The sequence below is a fragment of the Eumetopias jubatus genome, unplaced genomic scaffold (assembly GCF_037043125.1).
Source record: "Eumetopias jubatus isolate StellerSeaLion01/CBP00866 unplaced genomic scaffold, mEumJub1_p1.0 scaffold_14, whole genome shotgun sequence".
Lineage (NCBI taxonomy): Eukaryota > Metazoa > Chordata > Mammalia > Carnivora > Otariidae > Eumetopias > Eumetopias jubatus.
Window position 1 is genome coordinate 43,054,582 of NW_028274820.1, and position 22,114 is coordinate 43,076,695.

Here is a 22,114-nt window from a genome sequence, read left to right on the forward strand (position 1 = left end):
TCTGGGGCCATCTTGTGAAAGGCTCAGACTTTGAATGCACTCCTCATTCTACACATAAATCCCATCCTGGGAGTGGAAGCCTTACTGGATTGAGATAATTGAATAAAATCTCTCATCAGTCTTTAGTCAGACACTAAGGTGAACGCTGGAGACCAGCTTGAAAAGATCTTAAAAAGCCAGCCTTAAAAAGAAAAATGGGGTTGGGGGAATGGAGTAGAGACATCAGTGGCCACACAGTGTAGGGGAAACAGACTTTTAGTTCATCAAGATACTATAAAACACAAACAGATAAGACAACAACCACCCTCAAGGAAAATCAGAATCTAGAGTTGCTATAATGTATTATTTAAAATGTCCAATATCCAACATAAAATTTAGAGATATGCAAAGAAATAAGAAAATATGACCCATACTTAAGAAAATCACTAGAAATTGTATCTAAGTGTCTCCATATGTTGAATTTAGCAGCCAAAAACATTAAAGCAATTATAAGTATGTTCAAAAAAACCAGAGAAAACCATGTTTAAAGAATTAAAGGGAAGTAGGGTGACAGTGACTCAATGAATAAGGAATTTCCACAAAGAGATATTATAAAAGAGAAACAAAAACTCTAGAGTTAAAAAGTATAGTAACTAAAAGTTCACTCAGTGGGCTCAATAGCAGATTTGACATGGCAAAAAAAGAATGAGTGAATTCGAATATAGGTCAATAGAATTTATACACCTTGAAGAATAGAGAGAAAAAGATGGAAAAACATCCAAAGAACCTCAGAGGCCTGCGAGAAAACAGTAAATAGATACACATGCACACAATGAGAGAACTAGGGGAGGAGAGAGAGAAGAGGAGTTAAAAAATATATGAAGAAACAATGGTAGAAGACTTTCCAGATTTAATGTAAAATAATCTATAGATTCAAACTCCGCAAACCCCAAACTGGAAAACACAAAGAGAACCCATATAGATATATCATAGTTAAACTGTTGAAAGCCAGAGGAAAAGAGAAAATCTTGAAAGCTGGAAGAAAAAAAATGTCTTATTAACACATAGGGAACTGAACTAATAATACCTGTAATGGCTGACTTCCCATCAGAAACAGTCGAGACCATAAAGCTTGACATAGTCAAAATGTTGAAAGAAAAAAAATGTCAACCAACTATTCAGTATCCAGAAAAACTAGTCTTCAAATTAAAGGTGAATTATTTTCAGATAAACAAAGATTGACAGAATTTCCTGCTGCTAGATGGTCTTATAATAAATACCAAAGGAAATTCTTCAGGCTGAGAGGAAATGACTCCAGATATTAATTCAAATCTGTAGGAAGAACTTAAGAGTGTTGAGTAGTTTAAATGTTTAGTTAAATATAAAAGAGTCTGTAGATATATTTTTCTCACTTTCCACATTTAAAATACATATAATCATATAAAGCAAGAATTATAATACTGTTATGTTGGGTTATGACATATAGACATGAAATATACAAATGGCAAAGTACAAAAGAGGGACAAAGAAATGGACAAGTACTAGAGTATAGTTTCTGTTTTACTGGAATTATTATATTGAAGTGTTGTGATAAATTTTCTTAAATTTTCTTTCTCTGGGCGCCTGGGTGGCTCAGATGGTTAAGCGACTGCCTTCGGCTCAGGTCATGATCCTGGAGTCCAGGGATCGAGTCCCACATCGGGCTCCCTGCTCAGCAGGGAGTCTGCTTCTCCCTCTGACCCTCTTCCCTCTCGTGCTTTCCATCTCTCATTCTCTCTCTCTCAAATAAATAAATAAAATCTTTAAAAATAAATAAATAAATTAAGATGCAAATTATAATCCCTAGAACAGTTGCTAAGAAACTAACCCTGAAAAAATAGAAAGTAAAAAATATAGAGGGATTAAAATGGTACACTAAAAGTATTTATAACAAAAGAAAGCAATAAAGGAGGAACAGAGGAATAAAAAAGGCGTGACACAAATAGAAAATAATTAACAAAATGGCAAAAGTAAATCCAACCATAATAATTACATTAAATATGAATGGACTGAACATTCTTCTCAAAAGGCAGAGATTGTCAAAACTGGATAAAAACAACACTCAGCTATATATTGTCTGTAAGAAGCATGCCTAATGATACAAAAGCTTAACTGACACAATAGACTTTAAGACAAGAAGTATTACTGAAGAAAAATACATTTCATAATGATAAAAAGGTCAATACATCAGGAAGATATAATAATCACAAATTGTGTATACATCTAACAATGGTCCCCAAATGCATGAAGTGAAACTATGAAAGGAGAAATAAAGTTTCTACAATAATAATTGGAGCTTTCAATCCCCATTCTCAATACTTCATAGAACAACTAAGTAGACACAAAATAAGCAAGAAGATAGAAGATTTCAACAACATTATCAATCAACTTGACCTGACATATTTAGAAAATTCCACCCAGCGACTGCATTCTTTTCAAACATATGGGAAACATTCTCTAGGTTAGATAGACCGTATGCTTGGCCATAAAACAAATCTCAATAGAGTGCAAAAGATGAAATCATGTAACAGAAATCTTAGAAAGCCCCAAAATGTTGTCAACTAAAAACACAAGGGAAATTTTTAAATATTTATTGAAAACAAAAAACTTAGAATTTGTGTGTGCAGATAAAGCAGTGCTTCATGGAAGATTTATACCTTTAAATGTATATATAAGAAAATAGAAAACTCTTAAATCAGTCCTAAGCTTCCAGCTTAAGAAACTGGAAAAAGAAGAGCAAACCAACCAAAAGCAAGCAGGGGAAGGAATTAAAGAATATAGCAGAAACCAAACAAACAGAAAAATGTTAGAGAAAAATCAGTGAAACTAGAAGTTGGTTCTTTGAAAAGATCAACAAAGTTGACAAAACTTTAGCTAGACTGACCAAAAAAGAAGACACAGATTACCAAAATCAGCAGTGAAAGGGTGAAATTACTACCAACCTCACAGAATTTGAAAGTATTATAAAGGAATATTATGATCAGGGCACCTGGGTACCTCAGTCGTTAAGCGTCTGCCTTCGGCTCAGGTCGTGATCCCAGGGTCCTGAGATTGAGCCCTGCATTGGGCTCCCTGTCTGTGGGAAGCCTACTTCTCCCTCTCCCACTCCCCCTGCTTGTGTTCCCTCTCTTGCTGTGTGTCTCTCTCTGTCAAATAAATAAATAAAATCTTTAAAAAAAAGGAATATTAGGATCAATTTTATGTCATCACTTTAGAAACTAAGGTAAAATGGATGCATTCTTAGAGAGACAAAAGTTATTAGAGACAAATTGTAAAAACTAATTTAAGAACAAACAGAAAATAGAAATAGACTTCTAATAAGAAAGGGAATAAGGAATTAAAAATCTTTCCCCAATGAAAATCCCAGGATCAGATTTGGTGAATTCTATCAAATATTCAAAGAAGTAATGTTAATTCTTCACAAACTCTTTCAGAAAATAGGAGAGAAGGAAAAACTGCCCAATTTACTTTGTCGGGCCAATTTAACTGACTTCAAAGCCAGGCCAAAGACATCTCAAGAAAATAAAATGGCAGATCAATATCTCTGTTGAACAAAGAAGCAAAAATCCTTAACAAAATATTAGCAAACCAAATCTAGCCACATATGAAAAGGATTATATACCATGAGCAAGTTGGATTTGTTCCAGAAATGCAAAGATGGTTTAAGATCTAAAATTCAATTAATGTAATATACTATATTAATAAAATAAAGAACAAAACCATATAATCATCTCAGTAGAGTCAGAGAAAGCATTTGCCAAACTCTCAACACCCATTCTTGATAAAAATCTTTACACAAACCAGGGGGAAAAAAAAGAACTTTCTCTTGTGATAAAGGGCATTTATGGAAAAAAAAAAAACCCTACAGCTCACATCCTATTAATTTTTTCTTTAAAGTAGGCTCCACACCCAACATGGGGCTTGAACTCATAACCCTGAGATCAAGAATTGCATGCTGTACTGACTGAGCCAGCCAGGCACCCCATCATATTCATATTCATTCATTTCAGTGGTGAAAGCCAGAATATTTTCTTCCTAAGATCAAGAACAAGGCAATGTCATCCACTCTCGCCTTGTCACTACTTCTGTTTGGTATTGCATAGAAGGTTCTAGTCAGTGCGGTCAGACAAGAAAAATAAAGACATCCATACTGTAAAGGAAATGGTAAAACTACCTTTATTTACAGAAAACCTGTAGAAACTATATTTAGAAACTGCTAAGAAATATGCAGATACACACTACTAGACTAGTAAACATGTTCAGCAAGGTTACATGATAGAAGATCAGCATACAGAAATCGGTTATATTTCTAGATACTAGATAGGAATAGTCCAAAAAATAAGAAAACAATTTATTAAAAAGATGAAAATATTTAGGAATAAATTTAACAAAAGCAATGTAAGATTTGTACACTAAAAACAACAAAACGTTGCTGGACAAAATTAAAGATTTAAATAAATGAAAGACTTACTTTGTTCATGGATTGTAAGACTCAGTATTAAGATGGTAATTCTCCCCAGATTGATTCATTGTAATCCCTATTAAAATTCCATGTTTTTTTTGTTTGTTTTTGGTAGACATTGACAGGCTAATCCTAAAATTTATGTGAAAATGCAAAGGACTTAGAGTAGCCAAAACAATTTATTTTTAAAGATTGACTTATTTATTTTAGAGAGGGCATGGGGAGGGACAGAGGGAAAGAAGCAGGCTCCCTGCCGAGTGTAGATGCGGGGCTCGATCTCATGAACCTGAGATCACAACTGGAGCCAAAATCAAGAGCCAGATGCTCAACTGACTGACTGAGCCATCCAGGTGCCCCCAAAATATTTTTGAAAACAAGAAATTTGGAATATTTAAATTACACAATTTCAGTATTTCTTTTATTTCTTATAGATTTACATTAATGAAGTTAGCAAAAGAAAGACATAAATAAGTTGATCAAAATTGTGAATTCAGAAATAAACCCTTATATCTATGGTCAGTTGATTTTTCACAAAAGTACTAACACAATTCAATTGTAAAGGACAATGTTTCCAACAATTGGTGCTGGGATAATTATATTCCATATATAAGGCAAAAAAAAAAAAAAGTCCTTGACCGTCACCATAGAGAAAAACTAACTCCAAATTAATCATAGCCCTAAATATAGGCTTTAAAATTATAAGACTTGTGGAAGACCTTGTATTAATCAGCAAGGCATTTTTAGATACACCACCAAGAATAAAGCCATAAAAGAAATAATAATAAATTCATGAAATTGAACATTTATACTTCAAAAGACACCACTAAGGGAATGAAAAGACAAGTTTTGGAGTGGAGGAAATATTAGCAAATCCTATATCTGACAAAGGGCTTATATCCAGAATATATAAAGAACTCTTACAGATCAATAATAGGAAGACAACCCAACTTAAAAATGGATAAGACAATTGAATGGAAATATTTCACCAAAGATGTATGCGTGGATGGCAGATGACCACATGAAAAAATGTTCAACATTATTAGCCATTAGGCAAACGTAAATTTAAACCATAAAATACACCTACATACCCAATACAATGACTATAATTTAAAAGATCGACAGTGCCAAGTCTTGGCCAGGCTAAAGAGAATCTGGAGCCCTCAGATGTTCTTGGGAACATAAAATGGTACAGCCACTTTGGAAAACAGTTTATCAGTTTCTTTTAAAGTTAATCAGGAACTTAGCATATAACCCAGCAGTTCAGTTCCTAGGAATCTGTATAAGAAAACTGAGAACACCTGTCTAGATTGAGACATGTACACAAAATGTTTATAGCTGAGTCCACATATCCATGGACTGGTAAATGGAGAGACAAAATGTGGTGTATTCATGCAATGACATACTGGTAAGCAATGAAAAAGGAACAATACACTGAATATCAATAATGCTACAATGTGAATGAACCTCAAAAGTGTTTTACTGAGTTAAGAGTCAGCAAATTTTTTCTGTAAAAGGCCAGATAGTAAATAATTTTAGGGTTTGTGAGCCCTATAATCTCTGCTGCAACTGTTCAACTCTGCTGTTGTAGTGTGAAAGCAGCCATAAACAATATGGAATGGGCTTGGTTATGTTCCAGTAAATTTTATTTACAAAAACACATGGCAGGCTGGATTTGGCCTTCAGATTTTGGCTTGCCAATCCCTGCTAAGTGAAAGAAGTGAGATGACTAAGACTACATATTATATGGTTCCATTTAATTTTGAGATGCCAGAAAAGGCAAAGTTAGAGAAAAGGGGAGAAAGCGCATTTGTGGTTGCATGTGGCTGGCAGTGGGGCTGGAGGAGTCCTGCAAACAGACTCAAGGCAAATTTGGGGGGGGTGATGAAAAAGTTATAAAACTGCATTGTGATTATTGTTGTACAGCCCTACATAGTGATTAAAACTTACTGACTTTTTACCCTTACAATGAATGAAGTTAAGGGAATGTAACTCATATCTCAGTAAAGATGAAAAATATAAAAGGAATAGATATAAAAGACTGCTGGGTTTTCTTTGGTGTACCATGAAGATATCAAGTGCTATATGATATGTAACTGAGGCTAGCAAATGATAAGAATACATTGGTAAGGACAAACAGTGAAAAGAAGAATAGTTGTAATAGATGACAGAATTGGAATTTGAGGAAATTATGAAAAGCCGAAACTATTTTTGAAAGACGTATTTTTAAAAATTGAATACTACTAAAATTGTGCTACTTAAAAAATAACTTTTGACCTGCTTCCTTGAAATAGGATCGAAGTCAAAAGTAGCACACATCCTTTTTTCCTGAATCACATACATATTCTCCCCCTCACATAATTTGAATCAAGATTTCAGATTAAAATGTCAGTGAAAGCACCTGTATAATCTGTCTCCACTTTGCTCCAAGTTTATGAGAATGCAATGTGAAAATTTTTCAAAGAAATAAGTAACTACATTCTAGTTACATTTAAGACAAAGAAAATCCCTGCAGACCATGAGTAGACAAGAAACCCTTAGTCATGGGTGAGTATTGATGCTGTCTGGCTCACAGAAACCTGGGTCATGTGGGCCAGGGCTTAAAAAGTGGGTTTTTAAGCCAAATGTAAGAGAGTGTAGATTGCTAGACATTTTAAGAATGCTAAATGTGTCTTACAAATGGTAGGAGGTTGGAATTGGGCTGTCTGCATAAAGCAGGGAACTGGGACCATGTTTCTAGGCCGTAAAACTAGACCTGAAATAACTCCACCTGACACTGTTGGTGTTTTCCTGTGGGCCAAAGAGGCAACTATGCAAAAATGGAAATAGTAACCATATGTTGTGTGTGCATGTGGCATCTGGAATAGAGCTCTACCCATGTGGAACCAAAGCCCCAGTCTTTCTAATTTAAGACCTGCTCTGGGTCTGTGCAACTCCAGAGGGATAGTGTGAGCAACCATGAAACAACATGGCAGGAAAGAGCTCACAAAGGATAAAACTTCCACATAAGGTGTGTTTGCAGGCAAGTATTTTAGGACATGTGAGGAAATCTGTTACCACAAGAGACAGCAGATACATCAAATAGGATCATTTACATCCAAGGAAATAAGACTAAGAACACAATCTCAAAAAAAGCACTTTAAGTATAAGAATGTGTAAGAATTTCAAATGAGGGGCGCCTGGGTGGCTCAGTCAGTTAAGCGTCTGCCTTCGGCTCAGGTCATGATCCCAGGGTCCTGGGATTCAGTCCCACATCGGGCTCCCCGCTCAGTGGGGAGCCTGCTTCTCCCTCTGCCGCTCACCCTGCTTGTGCTCTCTCTCTCTGTCAAATAAATAAATAAAATCTTTAAAAAGAAGAATTTCAAATGAAATGGTAACTGGCAATAAGAAAAGGAATAAACAAGAACAGGCAGAATGATAAAGGACTGATGACAAATCTTATAAATAACAAAAATTGAAGAAATTAAAAATAAAAAACTCTTTGGTAGGTTAAATTCACATAACAGAAGAGAGAATTAGTGAATCAGAATTCTCAAGTGAGAGTTGCCAGTCTGGAAGAGCAAATCTTCTAGAATATAGAACAAAAAGATAAAGAGGTTGAAAACATGAAAGAGAAGTTAAGCATGGAAAATAGACTGAGTTAGGGGTTCCAGGAGGTAAGAATATTTTGTAAGCATCGGAAAGAGAAATTTTTTAAAGGTTGAAAGTTTGCTATATTTGGAGATCAGTTGAAAAAGCCCACCACTTTCAAGGAGGATAAATAAGGCAAAGAAAAAATTACCCCCCCTAGATACAGTGTAATGGAATTGTAGATCAAGGACACACACACTTTCTTGCAATTAGGAAAGAAATGGCAGATTATCAATCCATTTGTCAGAAATTACAATTGATACCACTATACATGAACTTGTGGGTTGTGTTCATGTTAAGGAAACTAATCCAAGTGAGGCATTTTCCTTTATGAAAAGATTACTTCTCCTCTTTTGAGTTCTTTCGCTAGACAGTTGTCAGCCCAACTAAGCAAATGTGCAAATGCATTTTTCCACCTGTTAGAAATGTGGTTCCCTGCTTATAAAACACAATTTAAAGTTAATTTATAAAGCATAACTAGAATTTAAGGAGTCTGTAAGTAAACGATAAGGGTTTAATTAACATCACTTTTTATGGTACTTCATTTGTATATGTTTAGTAGAGTAAAAGAGAAGAAAGGTATCTTGAAGATATGGTTTAGCATATATCATCAGCATTTAGTAGCACTGCATTTGTTCATGGAATAACATCAAATGAGTAAGACTGTATGCCCAATAGCGTGTGAAGGATCTCGAATTTCAAAAGAAACAACAGATACTGTCTGCTTCTTAAAGAACTTAATTACACATTGGGAAAAACAACTAAGACCTGAAGGAATAATCACAGAGGACTTTATGTTAACTCCCACTGTCCTTATTTAGTGAGAGAAGTTCGTCTCTGGCCCATGGTGCAAAACTAGAATCTGATCACTCTTACACCCCTGTGGTCCCTTTGAGCGAGCATGCTTTCTAGTTTCTTTTAAAATAGTCAAATTCCGGTAGCTTTGATGGTTCTAGCTACTCCCCTTGTCCTAGCTAGGGCCTACTATGGTTGGGTAACTGCCTCGGTGAAGTGATCAGGGAACCTCCCCTTCTGTTTCTTGCTCACCTTCTTCCTCACTCCTTTGGAGTTAGAGCTCTGGAGCGAGGGGGAGGTAAGGGGAATAGAGATGTGGCTTCTTGACTGGTTTATATATATTATAAGATGTCTTTACATCCCCTGGGCTTGACAGATTTTTAAAACTGACTTTCTTTGAGAGTAATTTCATGGAGTCTCTGGAGATCCCTTGTTGCTATACATCTCTTCCCTACTGTTCTGTCTTTCTCGGTTTGTAAGTCCCTTACTCCGTCCTTAGCCTCTAGAATCATAGAAATAACATTCAGTTTCTCAGCTGCTGAGTCAGTTCACTCTTCTAGGCGGCCCTCTTATGTAGAACCGAAGACAACTCTGCACAACTCTTCCCTCAGATTTCCTAAATGGATCCTGGTAAACTCTTACACATTCAGTATCTACAGTAGAAGTCAGATACCAGTTCATCATGTCCCCTTATCTGTAGAGAATATAAATCGATCTTTCCAAGTTGTTTCTTAAAATTCCTTTCTCTGGGTGCCTGGGTGGCTCAGTTGGTTAAGCGACTGCCTTCGGCTCAGGTCATGATCCCGGAGTCCCGGGATCGAGTCCTGCATCGGGCTCCCTGCTCAGCAGGGAATGTGCTTCTCCCTCTGACCCTACCCCCCTCTTGTGCTCTCTCTCTCACTCTCTCTCTCAAATAAATAAAATAAAATCTTTAAAAAAAATTCCTTTTTCTTTATTTGAGAAGTATTCCCTCTCAGGTCTTGGATTTTACTTTTTCCTACTTACAGTTGTAATAAATTAGTCTTTTACTATTTCATGGATGCTGGCAGAAGGCATGAAATGCCTGAATTAGAGACAGTGGGCTTTGTTATTCCCAGCACAGCAAGTATCAAGACTATCAAGTTTGCCTTATTTCCCCTGAATCAAGTCCCATGGGGTGGTGGGGAGAGCCCAAATGGATTCATGCACATATAGTAGGTCACATTATAGGAGAGGAATACAGAGTTTGGGGGAATGCACTATTTTTATAGTAAGCAGTTAGCAAACCTGCTCTTTATCCCAGAGGGATAAAGAACATAAATAATACTGTTGTATTGTTGTTTTGATTTTTCTTTTTTACTATCTCTGATTTTCATAGAGATAAATTGAAAAAGGGGTTTGCCATTCTTAAGTCCTTCAGTGGAAATAAGGAAAAAGCATGGGTTGCTTCCTTATCTCACCAATAAGCTTTTCTTTCATTAGTAAAATAGTTTTTCTTAGATGGAACCAGCTGGAGCAGTAAGTGAAATGATTAGGGATATTTCTCACATCTGATCAAACTGTGATAAATACATATTATTGATGTGGTCTTCTTTTTTTAAGTAAGCAAAATAGAAGTTTCCTTATATACCTTCTGCCCTAACATTTTGTTAATTTTTGCTATTAAAATTTTTTATCATATTATACCAGGGGAAAATAATTGCAATAATATTTTTCTCTGGACCTAAAAGACAACAGTCTGAAGAATTTTGATTATCCCTTTGAACTCAAAGGAATTATGTGATAAACTTTAAAAAAACAAATATTTATCTAATAAAGTCTGTCTAAATCCATATTAAATTGAATTAGGAAGATGTTTTATAATCTTTTCATTATTTAAAATGGGTCCAATAGGAAGAATTTTTAAGGTCATACAAACTGTCAAAAAAATAGACACTGATCAGTAGGTTCGTATGTTAACGGCTTCATCAAATTTTTGTTCATCTTTATTTCAGTTTCACATCTTGCAATATCTTCAACATTAGGAGAGGAAGTTACTTTGCAAAGTGGTTGACATTATGAGCTAATACACAGTGACTGGTAATTACTTGCAGTTGAACATTAACATAGAATTACTTCCAGCCGCATTGGTAGGTAATAGGAAGAGGTTATAAATTAAAGGCTAGAGGACTGGCTCTGCCACTTATTAGCTGTGTTACATTACATTGGGTAAGGTATTTTATTTTTGATAATGTGTCATCATCTGTAAAGTAAATATAATAACTTCATGGGATCAAGCAGTTTGTGAACGAAATGTTTTTTAAATGTTAGTCTGGTGGTGTTACTTACATGCCTCTCGACAAATATGCCTTATTGGTGGCTGTAAATATAATTCTGTATTAAGGGCGCCTGGGTGGCTCAGTCTTTAAGCGTCTGCCTTCGGCTCAGGTCACGATCCCAGGGTCCTGGGATCGAGTCCCACATCGGGCTCCCTGCTCAGCGGGAGGCCTGCTTCTCCCTCTCCCACTCCCCCTGCTTGTGTTCCTGCTCTCGCTGTCTCTCTCTGTCAAATAAATAAATAAAATCTTTAAAAAAAATAATTCTGTATTAAAACTTACATGTATAGAAGTCCCAAAGCTAGCTGTATCTGTGGGGATGAATTTGTATGTGGGAGTATCTCTCTGTTCCTGGGTTAGCAGGTTTACGTGTGTCTGCACGTGGTGAGTAGGGTATGTCTGTCTGGGCGTGCAAGGGTTGATGTGCATGCAGGTGACCTATGCATGTATATGTGCTTGCATTTATCTGTGTTCTTTCTTTATGGATGTTTGTGCCTGCATATGCCTGTGTTCATCTCATGGGGCTGAATGAATAGCAATTAGTTCATTAGGGTTTGCCTATTGGCACTTTAAAAAAACAGGAAAATAACTCTATTTGTATTTATGGCAAGATTATAAGAAGTTCTAAATTTTTATTTTTGGTGTTAGATTAGGCACTATTGCATGTTAAATTCCTTTGAACACTGACAAGGGATATGTTAAATTTGTTTTTGGACTGCAGAACCTTTGTTTTGAAACACTTGATCTTTATAAACACTAAAGTTTGTCACATATTCCTTTTTTTTTTCATATAAAAGGGAATGACAGCTTGAAGTTCATGACTTCTCAAACTATATTTTCAGAAAAAAATGCTGGGTTAATGTCTTTTATAGCTGTTTCAGGGTTTTTTTGTTGTTGTTAGTTTAGCAGTTGTCAAAATTTTCTAAGATTTTGTTGTCTCCCTGTAAAGCTATTAACTTGTTTCTTTAGAGAGTAGAGAATAATGCTTAGGAGAGCAAACTCTGGAATTCTACTTCCTAAGTTCAGATATTTGTTTCAGCACTTAACTGTGTGGCTTTTAGTAAGCTTTTTAATCTTCTACCTCAGTTTCCCTCACCTATTAAATGGGGACGATAATAGTACCTATTTCCTATGCTTTTATTAAAAAATGAATAAGGTAATTTACATAAAAGTGGTATAGTGCCTCCTTCCTGGTTTTAAACTAGCTCTCTTCTCATTTTTTTTTCTTCTCTTCCCGAAGCCCCAGGACCCTGCTTCCTTTCCTACTGCTAGCTCTTAGTCCTTTTAAGTTAAGATTTCTCATTTCCCTGGCCTACTCTGGAGTGGAATTCATTGTGAGAAATCTTTCTCTTCCTTTCAGTATCTGAGGCGAAGGTACTCAACCAGTCTTTTGAGGCTGAGTTTTGTTTTATTTTGTTTTTAAATTTTAACAATAGTGCGGAAACTAACAAATAGCAAATGAATGGGGACGATGTTAATTAGGTTTCCAAAAATTTACAATAAAATGTATTCCTAGTTCTCAGATTTTAAGTGGGGCCAGTCTCTGATTTTTCTTCATCTAGTTCACAGATGTTTTAGTCAGTTCTTTGTATTTATGCTAATTCTTCTCTCTACACTTATTATTTCTTCTTTGTGACCCAGGGTCACTTATTCCCTGGCTTTTTTAAACCTTGGAGCTCATGTGCTTGAAACCCCTTTCATGTTTAAAGAGTTTCCTCTCTCCTTCCCTCTTAATATTTTTTTCTTTGAGCTTCATTGAGCTATAATTGACATATAACATTGTGTAGGTTTAAGGTGTACAGTGTACTGATTTGACCATAAGCTTAGTTAACACATCTATCACCTCACATAATTACAGTTTTTTTGTGTGTAGTGAGAACTTTTAAGATCTATTCCCCTAGCAACTTTCAGATTACTGTACAGTATTGTTAACTGTAGTCACCATGCTGCACATTACATTCCAGAACTTCCTCATCTTGTAACTAGAAATTTGTACCCTTTGACCACTATTGCCCATTTCCTGTCCCCCATCCCATCTGTGGTGACCACCAATCTGCTCTTTGTTTCCATGAATTTTTTTTTTAAGATTCTACATATAAGTGAGATCAAACAGTCTTTTTCTTTGGCTGATTTATTTTGCTTAGCAGAATACCCTCAAGGTCCATTCTTAATTTTTTTTCTAAGGCCACAGAGTAGCTAATGAGTATTTAGAAACACAAAGTTAGATATATCTATAGTTTAGTTTAAAAAATCAAGTCAGTAAAGCTTAATGTTCCCTTTGTAAATGAGGCTTGTGTGGGCATTTCATCATAGTGACTGGGGTGGGTAGATCCCCTGAAGTGAGGACCAGGAGCTTCTGTGCAATGTGATAGAATGTGGGCCTACAGAGGCTGTCTTGAGCAGAGCTTCAGAGCTGTGAATGAGGTGGGACGGGTTGTGTTGTATGTGTGTGGGGCAGGAGTATTGCCCTTCTGCCCCTTCCTCCCAGAGACAACTTTGTGTCTACTTTCCACTGGTTCTAAAGTCAACTCTCCACTGGCTTCAGATGGCCGTGGGCTCTTGAGCATCATAGGAAAAAGAGAAGGGAAATTCTAAGCAAAACTGGAAGATGAGAGTGTTTGCTGTTGTTATGTGGGCCTGCCCCTCTTCTGAATGTGGTTGTAAGCAGCACAGGGACCACCTTGTTCCAAAGCAAAGGAGGACTTAACAGTGTCCTGCTTTCATTTTACATAGTTCTTGACTAAAATTTATAATCTGAGTATATATGTTTAGGAAGATGGGCTCCCATTTACCCTAATCTCTACTGAATTGAAAACAAGAACGTAGCAATGTAATATTTCAGAGATGAACAATGTTATGTGAAAACAATAAGGTTGCATAGTTGAACTGGGTATTCCAGGCCAAGTAAGGTGTATACCGTGATGGATGCTTTTTGTTTTCAGGGATTTGTTAAGGCTGTTAAGAACAAAAACTTCTCTGGCTTACTTTGATGTTTCAAGGCCTTTAAAAATAGAGTGATTCGAATTGATCATTCTCAGATTATTTTTGTTTGTTTATTTTTGAAGATTATTTTTAAAATGAAAAATTACAAATTGCCTTGATTAATCTCTAGGCATTATGGGCTCTTCTGTACAAGCTCTTGCCAGTTTTGAAACAGCACTGAAACATCATTAATATTCAGAAAACACTTAATTTTATATCTCTATCCTAATTAAATGACTTGTACAATTTGAAATCCTATCATGGAGAATAATCTGTCCTGATTTATAATGATTACCTACTAATTTTGATTCCTTTTCTCATGAAAATTAATGTTCTCTAGAAGAAAATTATGTCATTTCAACAGAGAGCAGGGAACACAAATATTAACATAGATCATCTTACTTGTATATCTTTGCAACAACATTGTATGAGGGGTCCATAAGCTACAAAGAGCTTTAAGAAACTGAAGGAATCTAAAAAAAATAAATAATAACCCCAAAAAACAACAACTGAAGGAATCTAAGGATCTTAATATAAAAGAACATAAACCATTCCGTTGTTTAGGTGCTTTATTTCCTTCCATGCTGTTTGTCTTCTATTTGCCATAGATAAAAAATGAGTTTTCTAGCAACCTATATATTTCTCCTCTTGAGCATTTATAGGCTTTAGTAGCAACTGTCTCTTTTGCTTTTTATTGCCATGGTTATCCAAGGTAAGTATTTAGCTAATATTAAAATACATTGTATTTTTGCTTTATGTCCTTGAGGAAATCAATGTATTTTACAGACTTTACTTTGTGTTTACACTTTGCCTAAGTAGGTAATATAAAACTGGGCTCACTATAGGTGTTCAAGGAATAACTCTTAGGTGATTAGTGTCATCTTTTCTACAAAGAAAATAATGCCAGTATTAAGTAACTTCCCCCAAATTGCCAATTAGTCCCTTATAAAATGCTCAGGAATATTTTACTCCTGGTCTGGCATATTTGAAGCGGATTATACATCATCTAAAATATAGTAATTTTTTTTTTTTGAGTTCCAACCAGGTTGGTGTTCAATATAAGTTATTTCTGTTAGAAGTGTACCTTGTGGCAATACTTACGTACCAGTTTTGAGCTTTTATTTAATTTTGAGAAAATTTATTCTGCTATGATAAATTCTAAGGAAGATGTCCTACAGTGCTGCGGTGGCATGATAGAATCCTCTCTTTGCTAAATATTGGCATCCTAGGCTATATGCAGTTGGAGACGGGTCTGGTGGTTGCATTTTTATAACCTCAAACACTCTGGACCAAGGGCTCCCAAATGCTGATGCATAGAGACTATATAGAACCACAAAAATCGGTCTGGGACAGGTACAGGGATCTGCGTTGGTCAGGACTTTGTGAATTTGGGGTTTTTTGTTGTTGTTGTTTTTGGTTTGTTTTGTTTTGTTGTTTTTAATTTCCCAGATGATTCCAAGGGACTTTGTGTGGGGGCCATTTCTCCAAACCAGAAATGGGCACAGTTTTCAATTCAGCAGACCCTTAACTGCACCATTTGATTGCATATGTAATCTTTTTTTTTTTTAATTATTTTTTTCATCATGATAACTATACTCTTTAATTCCCATCCCCTGCTTTCCCCATCCCCCGCCCACCTCCTCTCTGGTAACCATCAGTTTGTTCTTTATAGTTAAGAGTCTCTTTCTTGGTTTGTCTTTGTCTCTTTTTTTCTTTGTTTTGTTTCTTAAATTCCACATATGAGTGAGATCGTATGGTATTTGTCTTTCTCTGACTTATTTCAGCATTATACTCTCTAGCTCCATCCATTTTTTGCAAATGGCAAGACTTCATTCATTTTTATTTTATGGCTGAATAATATTCCAGTGTGTACATATACCACATTGTCTTTATCCATTCATCTATCAACAGACCCTGGGGCTGCTTCCATAGTTTTGCTATTGTAAATACTGCTACTATAAACATAGGGGTGCATATATCCCTTTGAATTAGCATTGTTGTTGTGTGTGTGTGTGTGTGTGTGTGTGTGTGTGTGTGTGTGTGTGTGTGTGGTGGGTTTTTTGTTTTTTTCTTGGTAAATACCCAGTAGTTTAATGAATTCCAAGCCATATTGCAATAATGACTTTTCTCTTAAACCTGGGAGTGTTACCATTCCATATAGGAGAATACACTCTAAGTTATATTTGTTTTTAAAAGTTACGATTATAGCAGATGTCCATCAATAGATGAATGGATAAAGAAGATGTAGTGTATATGTGTGTGTGTATATCTCCACTGTAATGTTATTCAGCCATGAGGAAGAAGGATATCCTGCCATTTATAACAACAAGGATCAAACTTGAAGGCATTAGGCTAAGTGAAATAAGTGAGGCAGAGAAAGACAAATATTGTATGATATCACTTGTATGTGGGTTCTAAAAAGGTTGAACTCATAGAAACAGTACAGTGGTGATGGTGGTGGCTACCAGGGGCAGGAGGGTAGAGGGAATTGGGGTTGGTCAAAAGATACACACTTCCAGTTATAAGATGAATAAATTTTATGGATATAATGTATAGCATTTTGATTATACTTAATAATACTGTATTGTATATTTAAAAGCTGCTAAAAGAGTAAATTTCAACTGTTCTCACCACAAAAAAAGAAATGGTAATTATGGGACAGGGGAGAGGTATTAACTAATGCTATGGTCGCATCATTTTGCAGTATATTCAGGTATCAAATCAACATGTTCAATAACTTTTAAACTTCCACAATACTGTATGTCAAAATTTATCCCCATAAAACTGGAAAGTAAAATAAAAGTTGAGTGACTAAAGAGTAACATATGGTAAGATATTAGATGCTAGTGAGTTGCTAATACTATTTACAATTTTGAAGTGTTTAGTGATTGATAGGCTAAGATGGGAACTTAGAAACTAAAGTGGTCTCTGTATTAATGTATTGGCTTTGACTTTAATCAATTAGCATCCAAAATACTAGTTTTTTGCCTTATAAAAAGTGTTTAAAGAAGAAGATATTCATGGTGTACAAAGGTAAAATCTGAAATAATGTGGAAAACTTCAGTCTGCATGTTTACCAAAACACTATTTTAACTGTACAAGTGCAGCATTTATAGCCTATTTTTTATTGAAGTATAGGTGACATATTAGTTTCAGTTGGACAGCACAGGGATTCAACATTTATATACATTTTGAAATGATTACTCCCACAAGTCTAGTTACCTTCTGTCACCAAACATAGTTATTACAATATTACTGACTGTGTTCCCTATGCTGTACTTTACGTCCCTGTGACTTATTTGTTGTATAACTGGAAGTCTGTACCTCTTATTTTCGATAGTTTTAATCCTAGAAACTTGGAAGAATAAATCTTTGCAGTGAAATACTATCTCTTCTTGAAACCTGTGAGGAAAAAAATGATTTATTAGTATCCAAAAATTAAAATAAGAAGTACGTAAAAACTGGTGCTCACTTTTGTTCTCATCCTGTTTCTCCTCCCCTCTCCCCAAAGCAGATTGCCAAACTGAGGCAGCAACTACAACGTAGTAAACAGAGTAGTCGGCACAGTAAGGAGAAAGATCGTCAGTCACCTCTTCATGGCAACCATATAACAATCAATCACACTCAGGTAGGCTAATTTCTTGTCCACATTTGAATAATTCCTTTTAAAGGGTTCATTATAAAGGGGGGGATCCATTATTTTAGGATTAAAAAATTAATAATATAAGTCCCTAGCTCTACTAAATGACTACTACTGGTTAAATTGTTGCAAGAAGTTTTTTCACCCCCCATATACATAATTTTCTTTTAATAATAGACCTAACAGAGTGTAGTCACCTCAAGGATGATTGATACTAAAATCCTAGCTCATTCACTTATTAAGCAACTATGGGCATTATCTCATTTAATCTTCCTACTAGTACCTTAAGCCATCTATATCTCTTTATCTATATTTACCCCTATTTTACATAAACAGAAATTGAGGATTAGAATTCTGTTGGGGATCCCCCAACTGCCCCCCCCGGAACATGTATTTCCATGGAATAAGTTTGGGAATTGCTCTTCTAGACCAAATTCACTTAAAATATTGATACAAATTTTAGTAAATCAAATACAGTAGTATAGAAAAAGAAACCCAAGTAGTGAATCAAAACAAATCTAAACAGGGTGTTTCAGAAACATATGGATGATTCAGCATTAAGAAAGGTGTTAGTTTAGTTAACTGCATCAGAAGGTCAAAGTAGATGCTGAACAATTACTTGATAAAAACTCAGTATTGTTATGTGATAAAATCTTACTAACTAAAAATAAGACACTTCCCAATGTGACTTACTGCAAGTGTAGTGAGATCCTAACAAAATACTGGAAGCATTTCTGTTAAAATAAAAATCAAGTCATAGATGCCCATAATTACTGATACTACTTGCTAGTGGTTTAGAGGCTCTGGACAGAGCAGTGAGAAAAAGAAACAGCTTTCATTATCTGTATATGATATGATTATATTTAGAAAATCAAAGTGAATGAACTAAACTATTGAAACCAACAGGATAGCCAGTACCAAGTGTTGGTAAGGATGTGGATCAAGAAGAACAGACATTCATTGCTAATGGGAACACAAAATGGTACCACCACTTTGGAAAACAGTTTGGCATTTTCCTAAAAAGTTAAACACACATACACTGACTACAGAGCCCCCAAATTCCACTCTTTCATTTCTAGGCACGAGAAATAAAAACCTATGTCCAAACTAAGACTTATATCAGTGTTCATGGAGGCATTATTTATAAGTCAAAAAATGGAAACAAATATCTATTAGCTGGTGAATGGATAAAACGACATTTCATAATACCCATGCAATACTACTCAGCAGTAAAAAGGAAGGAACTACTGATACTTACGAGAACATGGTTGAATCACAAAAACATCACGCTAAGTGAAAGTCAGAAGCAAAAGTCTACATAGTGTATGATTCATTATGTTAAGTTCTCAAAAAGGCAATATTATAGAGACAAAGTATGATTTTTTTCTTACCTGGTAGAAATAATATATTTTATTCTTACTCTGTTTATTTCAAACAACTTTTCTGTAAAGAGCCTAATGCATTTATAGAAGATCTATTGACTTGCTGATTTAACAAAAAAGACTTAGGCAGGTGTTCCTAATTTACATTGAATTTTTGACATTGTGCTTAGGTATAAAAACAATTATCTGCCATACATACTGAAGTATTTGTAGGCGAAGTATGAAGTCTAGAATGTGCTTTAAAATTACCTAAGAACAGAAGAAAAGTGGATACTTGGTGAAACAAGATTGGCAGACGTTGGTAATTTTTGAAGCTGAATGATGTGCACATGAGAGTTCATTACGGTATAGTATTTAATTATGCTTATGATTATAATTTTTCATAACAAGAAGAAAAAACTGAGAACTTAGACGATTAAATATAAACATAAAAATCAGTAGTTTCTCTTATATGAATGAAGGTAAACCACTGTACCCTCTACTTAGAATACTGCTAACACCACATGTGTGGGAGGCTTTCCCATACCATTTGCCAACTCTCCAGACACCAGCTGAGTGTCTTACAATTCAATATAACACTAACTACTCGGAGTTGGCACAGACCCCACAGTTTAAGGGCTCAGTCCTACAAGACTGCCCACCCTCCCCCCTTAAGATGCCAGTCACAAGTCCCAGATTGTCATCTGTACTTCTGACCATCTGGCTATAAGGAAGGAATTCCCAAAAACCACTTCAGGTTCAATAATTTGTTAGAGTGGCTCACAGAACTCAGGGAATCACTTATGTGTACTCTTTTATTATAAGGGATATAATTAAGGATGCAGACGAACAGTTCGATAAAGAGGTACATAGGGCAAGGTCTGGAGAGGTCTCAGGTGCAGGGGCTTCTGCCTCCATGGAGTCGGGGCGTGCCACTCTTTTGGCATGTGGGTACCTGTTCACCATCCTGGAAGTTCTCTGAACCCATAGTTGAGATTTTTATGAAGGCTTCATCACATTGGCATGATCCATTATTAACTCCATCTCCAGCCCTTCTGCCCCCTCCAGAGGATGTGTGGGGCTGGAAGTTCCAAGCTTATAATCATGGCTTGATCTTTCTGTTGACTAGAAGCTATCCAGGAGCCCCTCAAGAGTCACCTCATTAGAATAGAAGACTCTTTCTTCTATCACCCAGGAAATTCCAAGGGATTTAGGACCTCTGTGTCCAGGTCCAGGGTGAGAAACCAAATACTGGAACCCAAAAGATGCCCCTAGCATACCTATCACTCAGGAAATTACAAGAATTTTGGGAAATGTGTGTCAAGAAGCAGGACAGACATCAAATATACGTTACTTGTTATGTTACAGTTCTCAAACACGCATATAAGAAAAATACACAATGCCTAGAATTTGACATAAAATAAGCAAATTATAAGATTTTATTGAGGATATGAAATAGAAAACCAAGACCTAAATGGGAAGTCCCAGCACATTCATGTATGGGAAGGGAAGACTCAATATTTTTCAAATAGCAATTTACCCGAAAGTAACGTACAGATTGAGTTCCAATGGAAATTGAGAAGGACTTGTTTTGTTACTTGAAAAGTTGTTCTCAAAGGTCATATGGAAAACTAATGCCAATTAATAGAAAAGAAAATTTGAAAAGGTTTTTCCTATAAGATACCCACATGTACTATAAAATAGCAATTAAAGTGAAGCTCTGTATAGGGATTATCTGTTAAGGAAATGAAATCAGAATCAAATCAAATATAGAAATCCATAAATCAAATATAGAATCATAAAGGTTGGCAGTTTGATTCCTGGGTGGCAAAAAACATACTACCTCACACCATACACAAAAATAAATCATGATAGGTTAAATATTTAAGAATGAAAAACCTTAAAAGTACTGAAAGATATCTGATACTAAAGTAAGCAGCACATGTATGACAAAGAGGTACAACTTCAATATGAAAAAATCTCATGCATCAATAACAAAGGACATTAGCAGGCAGCGGTTCACAGATGGCAGAAGCACAGCACTGAGTACAGGAAGTATTATTCATGTGTTAATCAGTGATTAGCAGTCCACCTCATTATGAATCCTACAGATCAACTTTAATCATTCTGAGTAAGATAGAGAACATGTATTATTTTTATTTTTACCTTGTTCATCTTTGTTTTCCTTATTTCCTTTCTGTGGTAGAAGTTTCTTGAGCATCAAAAGGCTTATCTTACTCTTAACTCTAAAGAACAGACGGTTACCAGAGGGGAGGTGGTGGTGGGGGGGGTGCCTGAAGTAGGTGCTGGGGATGAAGAGTACACTTACCATGATGAGCACTGAGTAATGTATAGAATTGTTGAATCACTGTATTATACACCTGAAACTAATATAATACTGTATGTTAACTATACTGGATTTTTTTTTAAGATTTTATTTATTTATTCATGAGAGACAGAGAGAGAGAGAGAGAGAGAAGCAGAGGGAGAAGCAGGCTCCCCGCTGAGCAGGGAGCCTGATGCGGGACTCGATCCCAGGACCCTGGGATCGTGACCTGAGCCGAAGGCAGATGCTTAACCATCTGAGCCACCCAGGCGCCCTGGATTTTTTTTTTAAAAGACTGATCTTGGGCATCTGGGTGGCTCAGTCGGTTAAGTGGCTGCCTTCGGCTCGGGTCATGATCCTGGGGTCCTGGGATTGAGCCCCCCATCAGGCGCACCCTGCTCGGCAGGGAGCCTGCTTCTCCCTCTGTCTGCTACACCACCTGCTTGTGCGCTCTTTCTCTCTGTCTGTCAAATAAAATCTTTAAAAAAAATTAAAAAAGGCTTATCTTATACTGTTTGGTACTGTCTGTGACAGCCATGAGAGGTGGTTAATTCTTGAGAACTCCTCCAAAGGACTTTTGAAAACAACCTTAAAGTTGTTAAGTGAGTG

The 22,114-nt window shown here is 35.9% G+C and overlaps 1 protein-coding gene across 2 annotated transcripts in view; it reads left to right on the forward strand.

Moving 5' to 3' along the window:
* Positions 1 to 22,114, forward strand: part of GLCCI1 (glucocorticoid induced 1) — a 103,094-nt gene that overhangs the window by 57,277 nt on the left and 23,703 nt on the right. Inside the window, exon 4 of one of the 2 annotated variants that reach the window (XM_088018533.1) lies at positions 17,690 to 17,806. In XM_088018533.1, coding sequence (XP_087874659.1) covers positions 17,690 to 17,806 — 117 coding nt within the window. The remainder of the gene's footprint in view (positions 1 to 17,689; positions 17,807 to 22,114) is intronic. The other variant, XM_028118180.2, reaches the window with a different exon arrangement.